The sequence below is a fragment of the Xenopus laevis genome, chromosome 7L (assembly GCF_017654675.1).
Source record: "Xenopus laevis strain J_2021 chromosome 7L, Xenopus_laevis_v10.1, whole genome shotgun sequence".
NCBI classification, from domain to species: domain Eukaryota; kingdom Metazoa; phylum Chordata; class Amphibia; order Anura; family Pipidae; genus Xenopus; species Xenopus laevis.
The window spans coordinates 30,919,454-30,940,244 of record NC_054383.1 but is presented as its reverse complement, the minus strand read 5'-3'; the positions used below and the strand labels follow the sequence as shown (position 1 = coordinate 30,940,244).

Below are 20,791 nucleotides of genomic sequence, written 5' to 3'. Positions count from 1 at the left end.
GCTTTAAGTCTACTAGAAATTTGGATTATTTGGTTAAAATTGAGTCTATGGGAGACAGCCTTTATATAATTCAGAGCTTTCTGGATAACGGTTTTCCGGATTATGGATCCCACACCAGTACATCTACACATGCATGGAGTTTTGTAATATTGAAAACCCTGTTAGAAGTATAGTTTGATTTGACTACAGATCCTTGTGATTCACATCTCTGTTTCAGTGTAGACTATTGTGCCAATTGTGTTATATTATTCTTATTAAAGCTGGCCATAGATATGCAGATATAATCGTACGAATCCTGCCATTTTTCGTACCATGGAGATCGGTCGTTTGGTCTCTCGGACAGGTTAAAAGATTTCTGTCGGCTAACGATAATATCTTGGCATGTATTGCCGATCTGACGCTATCAAAGGGTGCTTCTTACTAGATTTTGTCGGACATTAATTTGGTACGTTTGCTGTCACGGGCAAGATATCGTCTGATTTGTTCCCTTTGCTGCTTTTACTACTTTATTTGATCTGAATGGTTAGTGGCAGGTCAGAAGATGGCTCCGATATGAAGGCTATATCTGCACTCTATGGCCAGCTTAAGGCTGTCAGTATAGCACAACCTGTTTGCCTCTTTTCTTCATTTACTCCATCTGTGGATTGTGCAGGGTTATCATCTAATTAACGTTTGGGAATGAATTAAATTAACTTGACCAGTGGTGGAAAAAGAAGAGTATATACAGTATTAGGGCCCTAATACTGGGAGATTCTGTTTCTTTAAGTAATGTGAAATCAGAGCAGACAGTAAATCTTCCCATATCTTTCCTATTTTCCTCCCACGTAATCACTCACTGAGTCACACATTTGTGTCTGCATGTCATCCAATCCTCTATAATGCATTCTCACCCATTCCCCCCCTTGCATTTTTCATTATTTCTGAAGCATATCACAGAAATGTTTGCAAATAGGGCTGCTTATTTTAATAACAGTTTAATGTTGGTGATTAAGAATATATCACAAGATATCTCAATATGTTGGATAGCTAAAGATGAGCACTAGTAGGCATAGGGGTTCATAGGGTTATGTTCCCCCATGTATCGGAAATGCCTTGCTGGTTGGAAATCTGGTTATGACCAGCTAAGTTCTGGATCTAATTAATAGATATGATGGGTAATGTTTCCCTTTCCAGGTTAAAGCATTCCATGAGACTTCTAGATTTGGCCAGGAGGTGTCAATATCTCCTTAGAGAGGCACCACATGTTCTTCCTGTTTGGATTTTAACTTCAGGGGGAAGTGGATGGTGCTGGGGAACCTGGGACTTAATCCCCATAAAGAAAATGCCCTAAGGGTAGTGAGCCTTGGTAACGTTGGGCATACAAGGACCCCGTGAATACGGTATTAGATAGTGGGAGGTGTAGCAACTGTGATAGCACACCATACCTTCCAACATTTGAAAAATATAAAAAGGGATAAAAAGATCGTTCACGCATAGCGCAGTGAAAACATTTTTGACCACAACCATTTCGTAGCCACGCCCCTACATACCACGTCCATTTTACAAAATTTGCCAGGTTATGGAAAGTTTGAACACATTTCTGGGGGTTTTAGGTCCATGTTATATGCGTATATTACAGTTTTGCTAATAAAGTTGAAATTGCACTTTAAGCAGTAAATCTCATTTTCCCCATGAGACCTGCTTATCTTATTAGTTACAACTGCATCTAAGTGCAAGTGCTGAGTATTCTGGGCTCTCTGCCAAAAGCCTCTAAGTACTCAGACTGGACCTGGACTGCAGTCAGTAACAAATACTGGGGGTAATATAGTCAGGGTCGGGGGGCCCGGGGCCCACTGGGGTTGCTGTCCAGGCAGCAGCACTGTATTAAAAGGGCACATACAGGTTCAACAGCATTGTAATTACATGGAACTGGACAGTCCTCTTAATGCTTTCCACACGTTATTCAGATGCTGGACAACATTAAACTTTAATGATATAATAAGGAGTGTAGACATAGTTCTGTTTTGGTGTTTAGTGGTAAAAAATGTGTTTAATACCTTCAGCTGGTCATATGTACAAAGAAAAGCGAGTTGGGGGATCACACAGCAGGCTGGATTCTCATTGATAGATCCTTTTGAGTTCAGTAGGCCATAAAGATTTTACAGCGATGTGTATCCTTGTAGCATTTTAAAAATAAGTTATACATACAAACTATGTATTCATTTTTTACCAATGGATAATTGGTAAAAGGTTTATTGAGCAGTGTTGATTTAAGAACATAGACGTGATGCTGCTGGGCTATATTGGCCTACATTTTATCCTTATCTATGCTTTCATGTTTCATGTTTGGCTTCAGGTGGTGGAACAGATTCTTGTGGACCAAAGTGGGAAGACAAGTGGTGTAGTACTAAACGATGGGACGGAGGTGCAGAGCAGTTTGGTTTTATCCAATGCTTCACCCCACCACACGTTTTTTAATCTGACTCCAAAGGTAAGTAAAACACTTTAGAAAGTTACCGCTAGAATGAGAAGCAATATCCTTCCTCAAACAGAATTTAATTTGAAGCTGAATAAAGGATGATCTATACTAGTTCCAGTTCCGTTACTAAGCCTTTGGACCAGACTAGCATTTTTTGTTTGCCCCCAAAATGAAGGCTTAGAATAACATAATTTTAATATAGCAATTAAATAGATGGGACTTAAAGTCTGTTTTTTCAATGAAAACTTTTTCAAGCTTGATTATTTTTCCTTTTTTCCTTTTTACAATTAGCCAGCTATATGTTTATTTTCAAACATTCTGCCTTGATTCATTAATGTGTGCAAAATTGTCCACCAGTCAGGTCCCTGTATAACATCTCCCTGGAGAGTCCAACTGGCACCTTCTGCACATCTTCCTTTTATTAAAGGAGAATTCAACCCTCAATATAAAAAACTCCTACTCCCCTACCCTACGTAGACCCCCCTCCCTCGTCCCCCCAGCCTACCTGGTACCAGGGGCAAATGCCTCTTTTTACTTACCCCTCGGTGCAGATTCTGTCCCAGGGAGTTCACGGCCGCCATCTTCTTTTCTTCGTTAAACTTTGGAAGCAGACCGTCGTTTTTGGCGCATGTGCAGTTGGAATAAGACTCTTGTCCCAAAACAACTGCGCATGCGCCGTAAGTCATTTTTTGTGACTTTCGGAAATTTCCGTTACATTTTTTGTGACTTTCGGCTCATGTACAGTTGGTCGAGACCAGAATATTACTCCAACTGCGCATGCGCTGAAAACGATGTTCTGCTTCAGATATTCAACGTAGAAAAGAAGATGGTGGCGATGAACTCCCGGGGACAGAATCTGCACCGAGGGGTAAGTAAGAAGTTAGGGACATTTGCCCTGGGTACCAGGTAGACTGTAGGGGAGGAGGGAAGAGGTGTCTACGTAGGGTAGGGGGGTAGGGTTTTTTTATGTTACCGGGTTGAATTCTCCTTTAAGACTGCACAATTGAGACAGGAAGTTGTAGTCATCATTGCTAGGGAACAGCAGGAAGTGATCCATCCAAATATGTATACCTTCCATATGCAGCAAAGAGAGAAACACAATCAAATATGTCGGCATAAGTCAACGTTTATATATATAAAAGCATGCTTGTTGCAACTGCCACTTTCATATAGATACAATTTGTATTTGTTCCTTTAAGTGTATATTGAACTGAAATAATATATACCACATTCTCCTTCAGGGAACCTCATATCCAGCTAATATTATTGTCATTCCCTTAGGGCATCTTGGTAATTGTGTTACAACCCGATCTCATGGATAATGAGAGTATTATGTGTTATAGGGACATTTTTCTTTTTCTTTGGCTCCCAGTCAAATGCTGGTCCTGGCAGCCAAAGCTTTCTCTGAGCTCTTACTAGAGGACGTAGCCAAATATGAGTCATATTGCTTCGTTGGTGATCTCTAATAGATTCCAATCTGACTTGCCATTACTGTACAGTGACAGCGTAATTATTCCTCCTATAACTGTACAAGAACCTACTGTTTCCATGGCGTGGATGAAAGATGGTACTGTTATGCTCTCTGTTTTTTTTTTATATCTTTAGGAACAATTGCCAGCAGATTTTATGACGATGATTTCACAGTTTAATGCAAAATCTCCCGTTACCAAAATTAACGGTAGGTTAATTGAGGCTTAATTGTCATCATATTTTTATTAGAGGGGAACAATATGGTCCATGATAAACTGTGCGATGCAAAGACAGCACACAAACAGATGTTCCTATTTATAGAGGATATTGATATCCAAAGCGATCTGCTCTAGTTTCCATTAGAAATCTTAAGCTCTTGACTTATGTGCCCTGCTTTGTGGTCATCTAGAAACTCCTGGCTTAGAAGCATAACCCTCATTAGGGGGTCTGGCAGCACTCTGCACCTAGGGATGAATTGGAAATCATTTGCTTGATTCAGACAGCAGTGCATCAGGTGTAAGGCAGCCCTTTCCTTAAAGGGATACTGTCATGGGAAAAACGCATCAGTTAATAGTGTTACTCCTACTTAATGTAACTGAATCATTCTCAGGGAGACTGGGCTTTTACTATTGAGTGTTGTTTTTAGATCTACAAGGGAGCTGTTGTATTGTGTTAGGGAGCAGCTATCTCGTTACCTTCTGTTGTTAGGCTGCTGGAGGTGAAAGGGAGGGGGTGATATCACTCCAACTTGCAGTACAGCAGTAAAGAGTGACTGAAATTTATCAGAGCACAAGTCACATGACTGGGGGCAGCTGGGAAACTGACAATATGTCTTGCCCCATGTCAGATTTCAAAATTGAATATAAAAAGATCTGCTTGCTCTTTTGAAAAATGGATTTTAGTGCAGAATTTTTCTGGAGCAGAACTATTAACTGATGCGGTTTGAAAAAAAACATGTTTTCTCATGACAGTATCCCTTTAAGGAAAGGGCTGCCTTACACCTGATGCACTGTTGTCTGAATCAAGCAAATGATTTCCAATTCATCCCTAGGTGCAGAGTGCTGCCAGACCCCCTAATGAGGGTTATGCTTCCAAGCCAGGAGTTTCTAGATGACCACAAAGCAGGGCACATAAATCAAGAGCTTACGAGCTTAAGTCATGACAGCATCCCTTTAGGACTCTGTTGTGGCTTGCACCTATCAGCACTCAAGTTAGGGGTTAGGGGGCTGTAAGGTAATCATGGGGCCTTACAATACTAAGTTAGAAGTAAAAATGGGTAAAATGGGGCCCCAATAAAGAAATGCCCCTTGCACACCCTAACACTACTGATGCTACCTAGCTTCTTCTCCCCTGCCTGAAGTTTTTAAATGCTAAACTCTCCTTCCCTTCTCCTATTGTTCTAATTTCCCCTATCTGTCCATTTTCCCTGCCCCTGACATCATAGAACCACCCATTTTCTGCCCTGTGAAATCTCTGCCCTGTCCATTCTTATCCCCATTATCATCATCATCAAGCAGTATCTCTCCCAGCAGGCCACAAAAGTTAACCAGAAAGGTGGCAACCCCTACTAACCAATACCCACTGCCAAAACTCTTGTATGGGATCAATCCAAACCCCACCTACTCACCAGCAAGACCTGGCCATTTAGTGAAACATGAATCACAACTTTCCATCTCATGGATCCCTGTGCCATAGGGCCTCTGACTACAGTACCTCCTGCTCCTCTAAATCCTGAGGGGTAAAAAAGGAGACAGCAATGTACCCTCTTAAATACAGTGCTACCTCGGTTCAGAAAACTACTGGGCAAGGTGCAAGTGAGCAAAGTGATGGCGGTGTTTTTTGCACTGTGCACTCGGCCCTGCACTTTGCAAAAGACCCCTATTATCTTTGGTTGCCCTACGGTTCAGCCATTTTTTCTTGCACCAAATGTATTGGAGTCAGTGTTTGTTTTTTCATGTTTTTTCAAATGCCAAATGCATTGGGGTCAATAGGATTTTTCTCACGTTTTTTTCTAACGCCAAATGCATTGGAGTTAATGGGAATGGGCATGTAAAAAAATGTTGTTATTTTTTTTCCTGCCAAAACAAAACACATGGCAAAATTGTAGCACAGATTTGTGAAAATATTCATCACTCACATAGTCCTATTCGCTGGCTTTTTGATGTGGAGTTGTAGTTGAGTTTTTTAAGTCTTTTGAGCTCAATAAATCTAAAAAATGTGGGTTTCAGAGACTTGAATTTTGCCACAAATACTCAAATGTCCATAAGGATTCGACTTAACCCTGGATTTTTTGCTAATTTTGGAGAGCTATAGAGTGCATATAGACAATTTTATGGAAGGTTTGCATCTCCTTTAATAAATAAAGTACCTTGTATTTCTCTAGGTTAGAAAGGAGACAAATGTATTTTTCAGCATTACAAATGTGCTGAAGCCAATGGTCTTCTCACCCTCTCCTCAGATTGATTTCTTACCATAGTAAAATGAATATCATATCGCTCAGCTCTAAACACTGAATGAGCTGTAAAAGTCACACTGTAAGCAATTGTATGTAGTTAATTCACATTTGTCTGATGCCAGGAAGAGAAATGAAATATTGCACAGTAAAACTATTTTTGTTCCATCAATATTCATAATGTCTCCAGAAGAACATATATTTTGTTTAGTGCAGGCTTTTGCATCATGAGTTGAATACACTAGAGTAGCAATGCCTAAAAGATTTGCTTTTTATGTCAGTATATCTGCTTTCCCTCCCCAAAGCATCATGGAAGGTTTTCTGAATTTGTGTCTGGTAAGAAGCAATTATTTTTGATTTATGAATAGAGGCGCCCATATGCAAGTGTACAAATAAACCATGCCATGCTGAGCTACTTGATAAGAACCTATAATGCTGATCTCTCTTTGGCTTCCACTTGCAGTGGCTGTGGACCGACTGCCAAACTTTTTAGCTTCACCAAACAAGGTCGATGGCAAGCCAATGCCACATCACCAGTGTTCTATTCATCTGAACAGCGAGGAAATGCAACTGCTCAATGATGCATATGAAGACGCCAATAGAGGAATTCCTTCCACCAGGTACATGGAGCTTTAAGCAGAAGTACATCAAATTTAAAGGAATGAAAAAAAACATCAATGGGGTGCCAATTTATTATGCACCCCAAGTGAATAAGTTGTTCACAGTTTATCCCAGGTCAGAGCAACTCTTCCTAAAGATGAACCAGCGCCAGATACTTCCCTGCAGAAGCTATATGTATATATTGAGCTGTAATTTATGAGGCTCATACTCAGTATAGTATTGATTGGGAACTTACTATATTGACATGTGCCCATCTTAAATTGTAGCAAGGGATACCTTAAAACAGGATAGACATGGTAACACTGCATTATTTAGGGACCTACCTCAGGCTGGTGAATGATTTTAGTCCCTGGGAGATGCCTAAAAACTGACACCACCTACCCCCCAGTATGTGTTCTTTTTCCTTCTCCTTTAAGGGATATATACCACATGGATCAGCAATTTACTTTCTGACTTTGTATTCATTCAGAAATAAAAAATATGAATCTAATCCAACTGGACAATTTCTAGACAACTTTGCTGCCTGGCTTCCTTATTTTCTTTCATCTAACATGCTTGAGAAAGGGGTCACGCCCCGAAACGTTGCATCCGCAATAAACGAGCAAGGTTTTACCTGCTAGAATTACCCATGTTGTGCTGGTGTGTCCTGTGTCTTTCATCTAACATCACATGCATCATATTAGGTAACTTTAATATACCCGTTAACAACATTAACAACCCTTCTGTCTCTAAACTTCTTTCACTAACCTCCTCCCTAGGCTTATCTTTGTGCTCAGACTCCCCCTCTCATTCCAATGGTAACGCTCTGGATCTCATGTTCTATGTACAGAATTCATGTGATTTAGTTGTATAATCACATTTACTTTTCAGTGCTATGCAATATGTTGGCGCTATATAAATATATTTAATAATAAAATAATAATCCAACATAATAATTATTTCTATGCTGTACGTGTATACATATTTCATCAAATCAGAAGTTATTTATCATAACATGTATTGCTCTAGAAAGCAGTAACAAACATTTACATGCATTTTTCTGTGAAACATATCGTATAGATTTTTATAAATGATAGTTGATTTATAACAGTGCTGCCAAAAATGCACATATGGGACTATTCTGTCAAAGGGTGAAAGACCATAGGATAACACTTCAGATTTACTTGTATAGGTGTTCTTCTCTGTCAAACTGTGGTGAACTGTTTTGTCACCATTTTGATAATTATCCCTCTAGTAAATGTATTTAGGGCATTTCCTGCTATTAATATACTGGTAAAGGGAGACACAGCTTAATATGCACAAACAACAAAGTAAGAGTTCACTGGAAAATAAACCACCCATAAGGGAATACTATGTTCAGACTATTCATTGATTTGCTTTTTATTTATGGACCTTCTATTTATATAGCAAATCTCTTGACACCTTAACTAGAAATGAACAGTCATTCATTGAATAGGAAATGGGGAAAGAAGCAAGGAGATGGTTGTGAGGACTTGAAAATCAGAGAAGGGACAGGCAAATGGTGGTGAGGATATGGAGATCTGGGAAGGAGCAGGGAGATGGTGGTGAGGATATAGAGATCAGTGACGGCAGGGAGATGGTGGTGAGGATATGGAGATCTGGGAAGGAGCAGGGAGATGGTGGTGAGGATATAGCGATCATTGATAGGGCAAGGAGATAGTGGCAGTGGTTCAAAGATCATGGAAGGAGGTAGGAAGATGGTGGTGAGGATATAGAGATCATTAATAGGGCAGGGAGATAGTGGCGGTGGTTCAAAGATCATGGAAGGAGGTAGGAAGTTGGGGTGAGGGCATGGGATCCATGGATTTCCCAGGAATCTCATACTGTGAGAAATGACTGAAGATTGTAGCATGGAGCTAAATGGAAAGTAACCTAAACCCATATGTTATTTACAGAAGAGGAGGGCTGGCCTGGAGTAAAGGAAACCAATTATGTTCATTGATGTGGCTAATTAATAACCACCCTCAAGTGAATACCCCTTTCCTTGTCCTTTAAATAATGACCCTGCAGCACAGTTATATTGTTATGTGGCATAACCATGATGAAGCCATTACTAGTGATGCACTGAATCCAAATTTCTGCCACTTTCCTATTAGTATTGGCCAAATCTTTCATTCGACTGAATCCCAAATAGTGCTTTAGTTTTTGTGCTATGATGATTCAGATTTCCTTAAATTCTCATTTCTTGCTATATGTGAGGACTACTCACCCTCACCTAGTGGGCTGGCGGGGATGCCTGCCGTGCTTTCGGCAGAAACGCCCGCCACACCAGGCTTCTCCTTCCAATGCAACGGTTTCATAGTACGCGCGTGGCGCGCCTCTGCTAGTTCCTGGTGCTTCTGTGCTATTTAGCTTCTGTTTCCTGATATCTGATTTCCTGTTGTGACCCCTGCCTGTTCTAAGACTATCCTGACTTCTTCAATCCTGACCCTGCCTGGTACTGACTCTTCTGTATCCGTATCCCCTCTGATTGATCTCCTGGTTTGACCCTTGCCTGTCTGACTCCGCTTGTAATCTGCCTGCCTCGACCCAGCCTGATTGACTATGCCTTTTTGTCTACGCCTTGTACTGCGACCTTATGTCCAGAGACTTTGCTTTACCGTTGTGCCCCTTTGCTCATCCAGAACCCTTCACTTGCCACCTCTCTTAAAGGAAAACTATACCCCCCAAACAATGTAGGTCTCTATAAAAAGATATTGCATAAAACAGCTCATGTGTAAACCCTGCTTCATGTAAATAAACCATTTTCATAATAATATACTTTTCTAGTAGTATGTGCCATTGGGTAATCATAAATAGAAAATTGCCATTTTAAAAAATAAGGGCCGCCCCCTGGGTTCGTAGGATTCACTGTACTCACAAACATACCAACAAACCATACATGTTAGGTCACATGAGCCAATTAACAGACAGAGTTGTGTCTTTTGCTTCCACACTTCTTCCTGTTACAGTTAGAGTTGTAGTATTTCTGGTCAGGTGATCTCTGAGACAGCACACAGACCATCACAAAATGGTGGCTCAAGGCAAGAGATGTAAAAGGACAATATTTACTTAAATATATAGTCCAGTTTGGTAAGATTCTTTAATATGCCACTTAATATGATATGAACTATCTGTTGCTTAAGTGTTCATTTTGGGGGTATAGTTTTCCTTTAATAAGACCTGGCGGCATCCGATTAGCCGAGGGCTCCTCCCGAGGTGAAAGGCTGCTGTTAAAGGCGAAAGCAAGAGCCAAGAACAGGGTGCTAAGCATTGGTTCTGGAATTAGGGTGCCGACCGTGACACTATAGTTACTGCCTGCTCACTAATAAGCATGCATACAACTAACCAAACACAATCCCCTGTTTCCCTTGTTATGGTGTTTTGGTCCGCTGCTTGAGACTCACAGCTTTGGTGGTGCCACAAGCAAATTGTGTAATTTTTCTCTCTACTTTCATATTATCACAGCGCTAGATTTTATTTGTGCATTGCTCTCCCTGTGTTATCCTAAATCCAACTGCATGTTACATAAATACAGGGAGTAACCACCAGGGTCCCTCCTGCCATAAGACAAGGTCCCTCCTTGCCTCTGAAGGTTGAATTTTCCGGTTTAAAAACCAGAAATTTGGCTCTGCTAGTACAGCAAGTGCAACAGTGCTCTAGTCTCTGCATTAGCAATGTGCCCCCTCCCCACACTGATGCTAGTTTTACATTTTTAAGTGTGGAGTGGAAGGGGGGGACATCATCAGGACTGTAGTCTCAGGCGGCAGCTACTCCAGAAACAGTGCTGACAACCATCACATACTAGAGCAGCTCTTTGGTAAATATAAGGGAGGAGGCAGAAACTCTTCAGCTCTTATGCCCAGTCTCCTGATTCAAACAGAGCCACAGAGCTTTAAACTGAGCCATAAGTGTTCTGCCAGAGCTACTACCCCTAACAGAGTCCCCCACCCCCAGTAAGGTGTGCAATATGTGTATTGCCCCAACAGTCTTAGGAGGCACAAAGCTGTGTCTATGCCATCTTCTGTGTGCATTTGAGTATTTGGTTATTGCCATGGAAATCAGAGTACCATGTGCTCTTTATAGGCAAATAATTGTAATAATTTTGTTTTGTGTTTTTTTTTAACACAGACCCATGATAGAACTTTGTATTCCTTCATCATTGGACCCCACACTTGCTCCACCAGGATGCCATGTTATTTCTCTCTTCACCCAGTACACACCCTACACCCTTTCTGAAGGCCGCCAGTGGAATGAGGAGGAGAAAAACCTCTATGCTGACATGGGTAAATATACCGGTTCTAGACAAGTAGTGATCATCCCTTGTCTCTCATTAAGATATAATGGCACAACACACAGAAAAGAGGGAGCAGCTACTGAAATCTTCTACCATGTGATGAATCCCCATTATTGAGTGTTGTTTTTTTTTTCTCACTGCACAGCCGTATGAGTATTGTTGGGCTTGGGAGAGGGACAAATACCCAAATGACCGCTCCCCTAAGCTCATCCTCATTCCTGACACAGCTGGGAGAAACTGCATCTCTATCCAACACAGAAAATCCAAAAGGGCTGGGGAAAGTCAGGGGGTTTGTTTTAAAACTTGAATCTATCACTGGTTATGGTTTTAAAAATACTACAATATTCCATCTTGGGACTCCCTCTGCCATGCGGACCCTGATAACACTACTGTATTTGGCCACCTGATAGCAGCCCTGGATAACAACAAAATTACTATGATAAAGAATTCAAAGATTTTGCCTGGGAACTTGCCTCTGTAATAAAGTTTGAGATACCTACTTTGGAAAGCTTTGGGGTGCAAAAGAGACAGTTTTTGGATTAGTTTCCATCCTGTTTAAGAGGGTTGTCCATGTTAATCAAAAATTAAAAAGCAGATCCTCTCAAAATCCATACTTCAAGAGTATGGCAAACGTAAGAATTCTGAGGAACTATAACTCATAGTTCACGGGTTTAGTGCATACATTGTAATACATTAAACTTGTTGTTTATGTGGATTTTTTTGGCTTCTTTTGCAGTATTTGATTGGATAGAGAAATACGCTCCTGGTTTCAAGTCTTCTGTAATAGGGCGGGACATCCTTACCCCACCAGATCTGGAGAGGATATTTGGGCTCCCAGGAGGAGTAAGTACAGGGTCAAAGCTGCCAAGTATGGAAGATGGCTATATAATCTGTACAAGATTGCCTCTGCAGCAGAAATCACATTTGCAGTAGTAAACATTAGCAAAGGCTGCTTTATAAAGGCACCAAACAGCAGTCATCAGCAGAATGGTTTCATTAAAAGCCAAATACTATTTTTTTATAGTTCAAATTAGAATGAAGAATTACATTTAGTATTTTTTTATTAATTAGATGAATATGCTTAAGTTTGTGTATATTTCATATGAATAGAAATCAAATCAGTATGCTGTGCAACAAGATTCGTATGATGGGCACAGGCTGCAATTGAAACCAGCACCAATACAGTGTAATGATAAGTGATAAAAAGTTACTTTCAAAGGCAACTAAGCTCATGACAAGCAATATGTTTTGTCTTCTGCAGCGTAGGCTACAAAACATCCAAAATACTTTTGTATTAAGTCCATCTGAAACTGGTAACACATTACAACTGCATAATTGTGCAAAACTGCCTTCTCTTACAAATAATGATGTTATTCAATTGCCTCCCTTTTTTTCTGCTATTCTAAAATTTAGGCTTTGAAAACTATTTTATTTCATTTTCCTTCCTCTCATACAACCATTGTAAGCCTAGTTGCCAAATTTCCAAACTATTAAGATTTGATATGTTGGTTGATACGTTTCTCAGCAAACTAAAGTCATGACCATTTGGAAATCAGAGATGTGGAGTTACTGAGCTGCAAAAAGGAAACATGATAGTGGGAAAACATAACAAAATTAAATTTTAAAAACTTACATTTTAGAAAAAGTGTAAAAATTAGAATGTGATTTGTACTGTAAAAATACTTAGGGGCAAATGTGTTCATTTTGGGGTAGTGCTTTGGGTTCATTTTGGTTGCTTTATCACAAAATCGCGTTGGTTTTTTTTCTCAAACAAACCATTTGTACTTCTTTCTTCTGAACAAAGGGACCCTTATAATAAATGGAAGTAGCTGGACAGCACTGATTGCATTGAAATAAATCCAATCAGTGAAGCATTTCAAGCTGAATTTGACAGTAGTATGTGATCTGGTAACCTTAACATGTAGAACTTTTGAATAAGTTATCCATTGTGACATCAGCTTCATGCAAAGCCATAACAGGAAAGTGGTGACTGCCAGCAAATCATGGTCCAGCAAGCCTGACACATATACTTAGAAGTCTCTATTTTCCTCTTTTTTTTACAGAACATATTCCATGGAAGCATGTCATTGGATCAGTTATACTTTTCACGTCCAGTGGCCACATTTTCAAATTATAAGACCCCCATCCCTGGTCTTTATCTGTGTGGCAGTGGATCACACCCAGGTATTTATTTTAATGTATTAATGCAATCTATTTATTATGCTTATCTTGCAATCTTAAGTAAGGATTTGCAAACTGTGAAGCTTCTCCCTTAGGGGTGGGCTACACAGTGTCGGACTGGGGCTCACCAAAAAAACCTTAGACCAGGGGCCCGCTTTTAGTATAATTCTTCTTCTTCTCCTCACTGTATTCTCCTAGTCTCTTTTCTTTGCATACTATAATCTATTATTACATCTATTTAGCATCTTTGTTCTCATAGAGGTAGGGAATGGCCATGAAATAGGCCAAATGTTTAGAAGCAGGAGTGCCCACTGACACCTGGGCCCACCGGAGTTTTCCTGGTATCCCGGTGGGCCAGTCCGACACTGGGGCTACATTGGGTGGGAAAACCTAAGCAGAGTGGAAATTAGGCATTGCGATAGGCATTGCAAATTTAACTAAAGATGCAAGAAGATTTTTTCCCTAGCACATATTACACTTTAATCAAACTTTAGAAGTCTGGGCCTGGTCCTGGCCTCCATTGTGCATGCTCCTTGAGGGTGAGCACTGCCAGGTAGCCTGGAAATCAGATGTTAGTAGGGTATGATTCAACTCAATAAACCTGTGAGATTTGTGGGTTTACCTGTGTATAAAATAGGTTCAGCTGACAAACTAGCTCTAAGTGCGGGCCAGAGACAGGTTGTGGACCAAACTAGTCACAAGGCCCTCCCCTATCTTTGCAGTCCCCATCTGATTAAGCAGACTTGCAGACATCACCAACCCATGTGATACAGCCAAACATGGCACATAGGGCCATTTTAGAATTATCTGCTGCTCTGAGGCAGCCAAGTCGATGCCATGTCTGAGGGGGCCTCATAACTGGTGCAAAGATCACAATTGCGCTCTCTGCACTAGAGGAGCCAAAATTATAAATTAAAAACTGGAGTTTTGCTTCCTAAAGTTACCAGGAAAGTTTTTTGCTGCCCTTGGTAACTTAGGGGCTGAGAGTATCTCAACTCACCTCATGGCAGAATCCCAATGGCACAAGCCAACAACTGAGTGGTGTTCTTTTCACAGAAAGCTCTATTTGTATTCTGTATATCCCCAATACCCAAGTTTTGATTTAACTTATATGTTTGAAAGGGACACCCATCTTTAATATTTCTTTATCTATTGACCTGACAGAGTAGTACCGTAGTTTAGTACATCCCTGTTGTTGGACACACTCACAGTGCACCATGTACCATAGTGCTACTCAGACTCCGGCATGTGGACTGCTTTGTTTTTTTAAGAAACACAATTTCCTAATGAAACACAAGTGCTTGTCAGCAATAGAGGTAGGGGAAAGGATTGGGGCTTAGGCAGTTTTCTCTCTACTCTGGACAGACTGTTGAGACATGTACTGTAAATCGATTTGCTCTTTTTGTAGTTCTAATTTACTCTATTACGTTTGTCCATTAAAAAGCATCACCCAATACATCTGCAGTAGTCTGGATGCAAACATTCAATGTAAATGGCTCATTTAACCACATTATGATTTTACTAGCTTGGCAGTCAGTGGTTTAATGACTTGTCATTACTAGATTAATTAGTAGAAATTTGTTTTTAGAATTCTGTGTGTGTGTGTGTAATTATAAAAATAGTAAATCAAATAACTGATGGGTACAGAGCCAAGCACAGCTTGTAGGATTTGCCATAAATGTGCGTATTGTGTCTTGAAGACAAAAGTCGTGTGCTATAAGTCTTCAGTTCTCTATAACCCTTTGATTGCTTGGCCATGTCTCTTCTGTTTTCCTGTAATGGGTTAATGAAACCCAGGGTAAGCTGATAAGGAGCTTGTGGCTAGCCTGCTAGTAAGACAATGGCTGATTAGGAAGGCTAAAACTGCAAGATGAGCAAGAACCTTTTCAAAGACGCTTGAGCAAACAACTATATTGTCAACTCTTAATATTTTCAGTAGCCATATCCATAGTCAGTTTTTTCAGTGCTGGGTAAAATGGCAAGGTAAGTCCTTTGTAAACACATAAGATTTAACTATACTAGAAAATACAAATTCAATAAGCCAAACTCAGTTTAGTACAAAGTAACTGTTCATGACAATGGAGTTTCACCTAGAGATCTAGGGGCAAATTCACTAAGCGCCGAAGCACCGAACGCTAGCGTTAATTCGCTAGCGTTTGGCATTTTCGTTACTGCGTAAATTCACTAACGAACGCTGGCATAGTTTCGCTAGTGTTACTTCGCACCCTTACGCCAGGCGAATTTTCGCTAGCAACGTAACTACGCAAATTCACTAACTTGCGCAGTGTACTGAACGCTACCTTTTACGCTAGACTTCCTTCGCCACCTCAGACCTGGCGAAGCGCAATAGAGTAGATAACTCTACGCTGGCGTGTTTTCTACATTATGGGTGTTAGGCTGAAAAAGATTGAAAAAATTTTTGGGGCTCCCCTCCTTCCCCCCTACATTTTCCTGACTCATGGCAACTTACCTAGACAGTGGGCACATGTGTAGGGCAAAATAAAATTTTTATTTGATGATTTGAAGGTTTTCTTGGCATTTGTAGTGCTGATACGTATTCCTCCATTGAACTTCGCTTTACATAGCGAATCAACGCTAGCGCAACTTCGCAACCTTACGCTACCCCTGAGCTCAACTTCGGATTTTAGTGAATTTGCGGAGCGCTGGCGAAACTACGCCTGGCGAAGTGCGGCGAAGTTGCGCCTGGCGAAACTACGATTGTTAGTGAATTTGCCCCCTAGAGAGAGTCTAATCGGGGAGACCCATACCCAAGCTGGATCCTGCAACCTGAGAACTGCACCCAGACACACTTTTGTAGCTGCTTTGATATACTGATATACCGGTACTGCAATCATTCAGCACAAAGATTTGTGTATACAGACAGAACAGACATACATCTGAACACTCTCCAATTGTGTGGTTTGTGCTTAACCCCATGCACCATAGGAGGTACAACCAGCAAATTTGCCCACATTGTATAATACATATTTATGGGTGCATTACGTCAATATTTTCACACGCAATGATTGTATACAGACTATAAGAAACCCCATTTACTTTTCCCTGGTACAAGGAATACAAACTGTTACAGCAATTGCTTCACAAAATCTTTGGTGAAATATAAACCCATCAGGAAAAGAAAAGATGAAGGCTGAATGCTCTGTAATAAAACAGCAGTGGGTGGATACAGTGTTGTTAAGGACAAGAACAAACATATTTAATGCTGGCAGTGACAATCGCTTGAACAAAGTGTTTTTTTTTTTTGTTATTTCTTGAGCTCTAATATTGCCATACCACAGCTCCCAGCCTGCCAAACCCAACAATAGATGATGTTGTTGTTTCTGCATTACTATGGAAGTTTTCTGTCCCCTTCAAACATTTGTGCATTGAATATTTTCATGCGTTCCCTGAATGTGTTTGTATTCAGATTACTAAATGAGCAGCGGTTTAAACCAGATTGTTGGAATACGGTAGGTCCCCTTCGACCTATTCATACTGCATTTGTACATACTCAGTGAAACACACTGGCTCAGACTATTCTGCAGTCCCATTTCAATCTATTATCAAGGCATACAGTATGCTGACACTTGTAGTCCAGAAACATCAGGGTTGTACTCTTAAAGCAATGCTGCTCAATAAAACATTTTCCCAATGCTCCTGGGGGTTAGCAGCATGATCTCCTAGCACTAGTACATAGGATTCTCGTTGGTACATAGTTTTGCACCTGTAATTATGTTTGTGCCACAAACTTTGGAGAACATGACGACGATGCATCTGAAATATCCAGGCACGGTAGTTTTTGAAAGCTACAGTAGGGGATATTAAAGGAGTGGTTTACCTTTAAGATAGCTTTTAGTATATCGTAGAATTGCCAATTCTAAGCAACTTTTCAATTGGTCGTCATTATTTATTCTGTATAGTTTTTTAATTATTTTCCTTCTTCTTCTGAATTTTTCCTTCTATCAAATGGGGGTCATGTAAAGCTACATATTTATTGTTATTGCTATTTTTTATTACTCATCTTTCTATTTAGGCCCTCTCCTATTCATAGCCCAGTCTCTTATTCAAACCAGGGCATGGTTGCTAGGGTAATATAGTCCATAGCAACCAGACTACTAAACTGGCAAATTGGTGAACCACTGAATAGAAATCTAAATAACTAAAAAAAAGGAATATCCTTCGATCAAAAAAAGTTAGCCAAGCCTATGGGGAGCTTCCCCATAGGCTAACATTGACTTCGGTAGCTTTTAGATGCCGAACTAGGGGGTCGAAGTTTTTTTTAAAGAGACAGTACTTCGACTATCGAATGGTCGAATAGTCGAGCGATTTTTACTTCGAATCCTTCGATTCGAAGTCGTAGTCGAAGGTCGAAGTAGCCCATTCGATGGTCGAAGTAGCCCAAAAAAAACTTCGAAATTCGAAGTTTTTTACCTTCGAATCCTTCACTCGAAGTTAGTGAATCGGCCCCTAAAAGTTAACGCAAAGGTGAACAAACCCTTTAATTAATGCAAATGCATTACTTATCTAACGTCATCGTTTTAATTAATATGTCAGGGTCTTTTCTTGGGAACATTGTTCATTTTGAGGGTAATGTGCCCAAATGTTGCTGGTGAAAACACTTTGTGTAAGTTATCCACCTTATATTCCCTATAAAATTCAAATTTAAAATGGAAACATCGAGCACTCCCTAGTTCATCTTGGATGTTCCTCTGTGCTACCACATGGTATTGCCCCCGGAGCGTGGTGATTCCAATCCAATCATATACATCCACATAGCACCAGTCTGATTAAAACATCCTTTTATTGAAAAATATTAAAAATCATAAGGCACACCATAGTTGACACGCTTGACAATAAAATTGTATGGGGAAAATACATTGGTGAATAAACTCCATAAAGTAATGTGCATGGGATATAAGCATGGAGAATATGACATAGATAACAAGAGTTTATATATTTATAATACTCAAAAGCCATGAATATCCTGTAAATTATATCCTTATAAACGGTGAGTTCTGATGTCATCAGTTATAAACGTGACTCACTGAAACTTGTCTATTATAATAAATAAAGTACCCCCAGTTGTAAAATATGAGGATATTAGAAGTTATAAACATGACTCACTGAAACTTGTCTATTATAATAAATAAAGTACCCCCAGTTGTAAAATATGAGGATATTAGAAGTTACCTCGTTCGGCCTCGTGTTTTTATATGGTCATGAAACTCCTCAGTAACTTATAATATCCTTATATTTTACAAAAGGGGGTACTTTATTCACTATATAATACACAAAAGCAAAAAAAAACTTGTAAATTATATCCTTATAAATGGTGAGTACTGATGTCATCAGTTATAAACGATGAGTAGTGATGTCATTTCTGTCACATGACTCACTGAAACGTGTGTATTATAATAAATAAAGTACCCCCAGTTGTAAAATATGGAACTCCTAAAAGTTACCTAGGAGTTCCATGACCTGTATAAAAACACGTGTTTTTATATGGACATTAAAAACTCTGTAATTTATAATATCCTTATAATTTACAAGAGGTTGTACTTTATTCACTATATAATGATAGTTCTCCAGCCTAAACATGGCAGAATTCCTCTAGGCGAAAAAATGCATTGGTGCTCTTGATAAATCTGGAAAGACTTGTGAATACTAAATGTTTTTGTTTTGTTTTTCTTGATTCCAGGAGGGGGTGTCATGGGAGCATCAGGACGCAATGCAGCTTTAGTTGCATTACAGGATCTTAAATAGTCTTAGCTGAAGATTGATATTTATTGGAAGACTCTGGAAATTGATTTTTTTTCAGCTCAGCATCAATAAAGTCAAGTCTTGGTTCATTCTTATTTTTTCTCCGCTACCTGTGTTACCCTAAAGCAGCAGAACATTTTGTAATACAGGTATGGGACCTTTTATCCAGAATGCTGGATGCTAAGGAATCAACTAAATATTAAATAAACCCCATATGATTGTTTTGCCTCCAATGAGGATTAATTATGTCTTAGTTAGGATCAAGTACAAGGCGCTGTTTTATTATCATACAAGAAAAGGAAATACTTTTTAAAAATGTGAATAATTTTCTTTAAACTGAATCTATGCGAGTTGGCCTTTCCATAATTCGGAGCTTTCTGGATAATGGGTTTCTGGTTACCTGTACTGTGTTTTCTAACTAGAACTAAATCTATGTTCATCATAGTGCAAATTAGTGATGAGACACTTTCTATGCAGTGTTTTCCCTCTCTTTGCTTTCATAATTAAAGTCAAAGAGAGATCCTAAGAACTCGCTTGAGGCAACACTACTGCTGGGGTTTTAAGTAACTCTACACTACTGGTTCCATCCTACTAGGAGCAGGAGAGCAAGTTATAGGCCAGCCAGGCTTTTTGCTTCTGAGGAAAATCTAATTATTAGGTCCAAGAAAGTAATTAGGAGGTACCTGATAATTCTGCCCTAAATATTACTACTTATTGTTAAGGTTTGGACTAACGACACTGCTTATCTTAAAGGAGAAGTAAACTCCCCTACTGCTGAAAGCCCCCATTCACCACCCTTCACTAGAAGGTCAAGATAGTTGACAGCATAGACATCAAGATGTGCTTTTCTTGTGTCGTCATTGGTTTCTTTGGGTACTCTGGTCTCCTACCACCCGCCATACATTCTAACAAACTGCAGTACAGGCACAAACCTGCAGCTCTTTGTCAGGCCTTCCCCTAAGAAGTCACCCGCTAGCAGGATAGGTTCCACAGGGGAAGTCAATAGGAACAAATAAGACAAATAAGGAACACTGTTATGAGTACATTCCTCTGAAGACGCCTCTCCCTGATGCAAAGGCCCACTGGATCTTCAAAAGCCATGGGTAAATTATCATTATCATTGAGTTACTTAGAAAGGACCTGCCAGAAGTCAACAACCAAAGCTTCATTATTCCATCCAGTGTCTGGTTCCAAGGTGCAGAATTCACTTGTGAACTGACCAACAGAATGAGATCCTTGGTGTATGAATATATGATATAAGATAACATAATTAGGCATTTCAAGGACCTTCCTAAGGACAGCTGTGAAGATTTGTGGACACTGTTATTAAGACAAGCCTTGTATCATCTCAGAATCTTGTTTGTGCACCAGAATGGGGGACCTGATGTCCATCCCCATGCCCTGGTTATACAATTAAATGCTGAACAGGGTGAATGTGGGGAGAGCAGTGACATCCAGTAAGTGCTGAATGGAAAGTGAAAGTAATTGCCTGCCCCGCCTCTATGCCTAGGCATAGAGGAGGGGCAGGCAATATTTGATTGACAGCTTAGAT

General features: G+C 39.9%; 1 protein-coding gene across 1 annotated transcript in view; it reads left to right on the top strand.

The window, feature by feature from the left end:
- The window catches only part of pyroxd2.L (pyridine nucleotide-disulphide oxidoreductase domain 2 L homeolog), a 36,419-nt gene extending 17,085 nt beyond the window's left edge, over positions 1-19,334 (top strand). The window contains 7 exon segments of the mRNA NM_001095120.1: positions 2,336-2,470; positions 4,064-4,136; positions 6,844-7,000; positions 11,133-11,287; positions 12,035-12,141; positions 13,362-13,482; positions 19,178-19,334. Coding sequence (NP_001088589.1) covers positions 2,336-2,470; positions 4,064-4,136; positions 6,844-7,000; positions 11,133-11,287; positions 12,035-12,141; positions 13,362-13,482; positions 19,178-19,242 — 813 coding nt within the window. The 3' untranslated portion in view covers positions 19,243-19,334.
- The last annotated feature ends 1,457 nt before the right edge of the window (positions 19,335-20,791 follow it).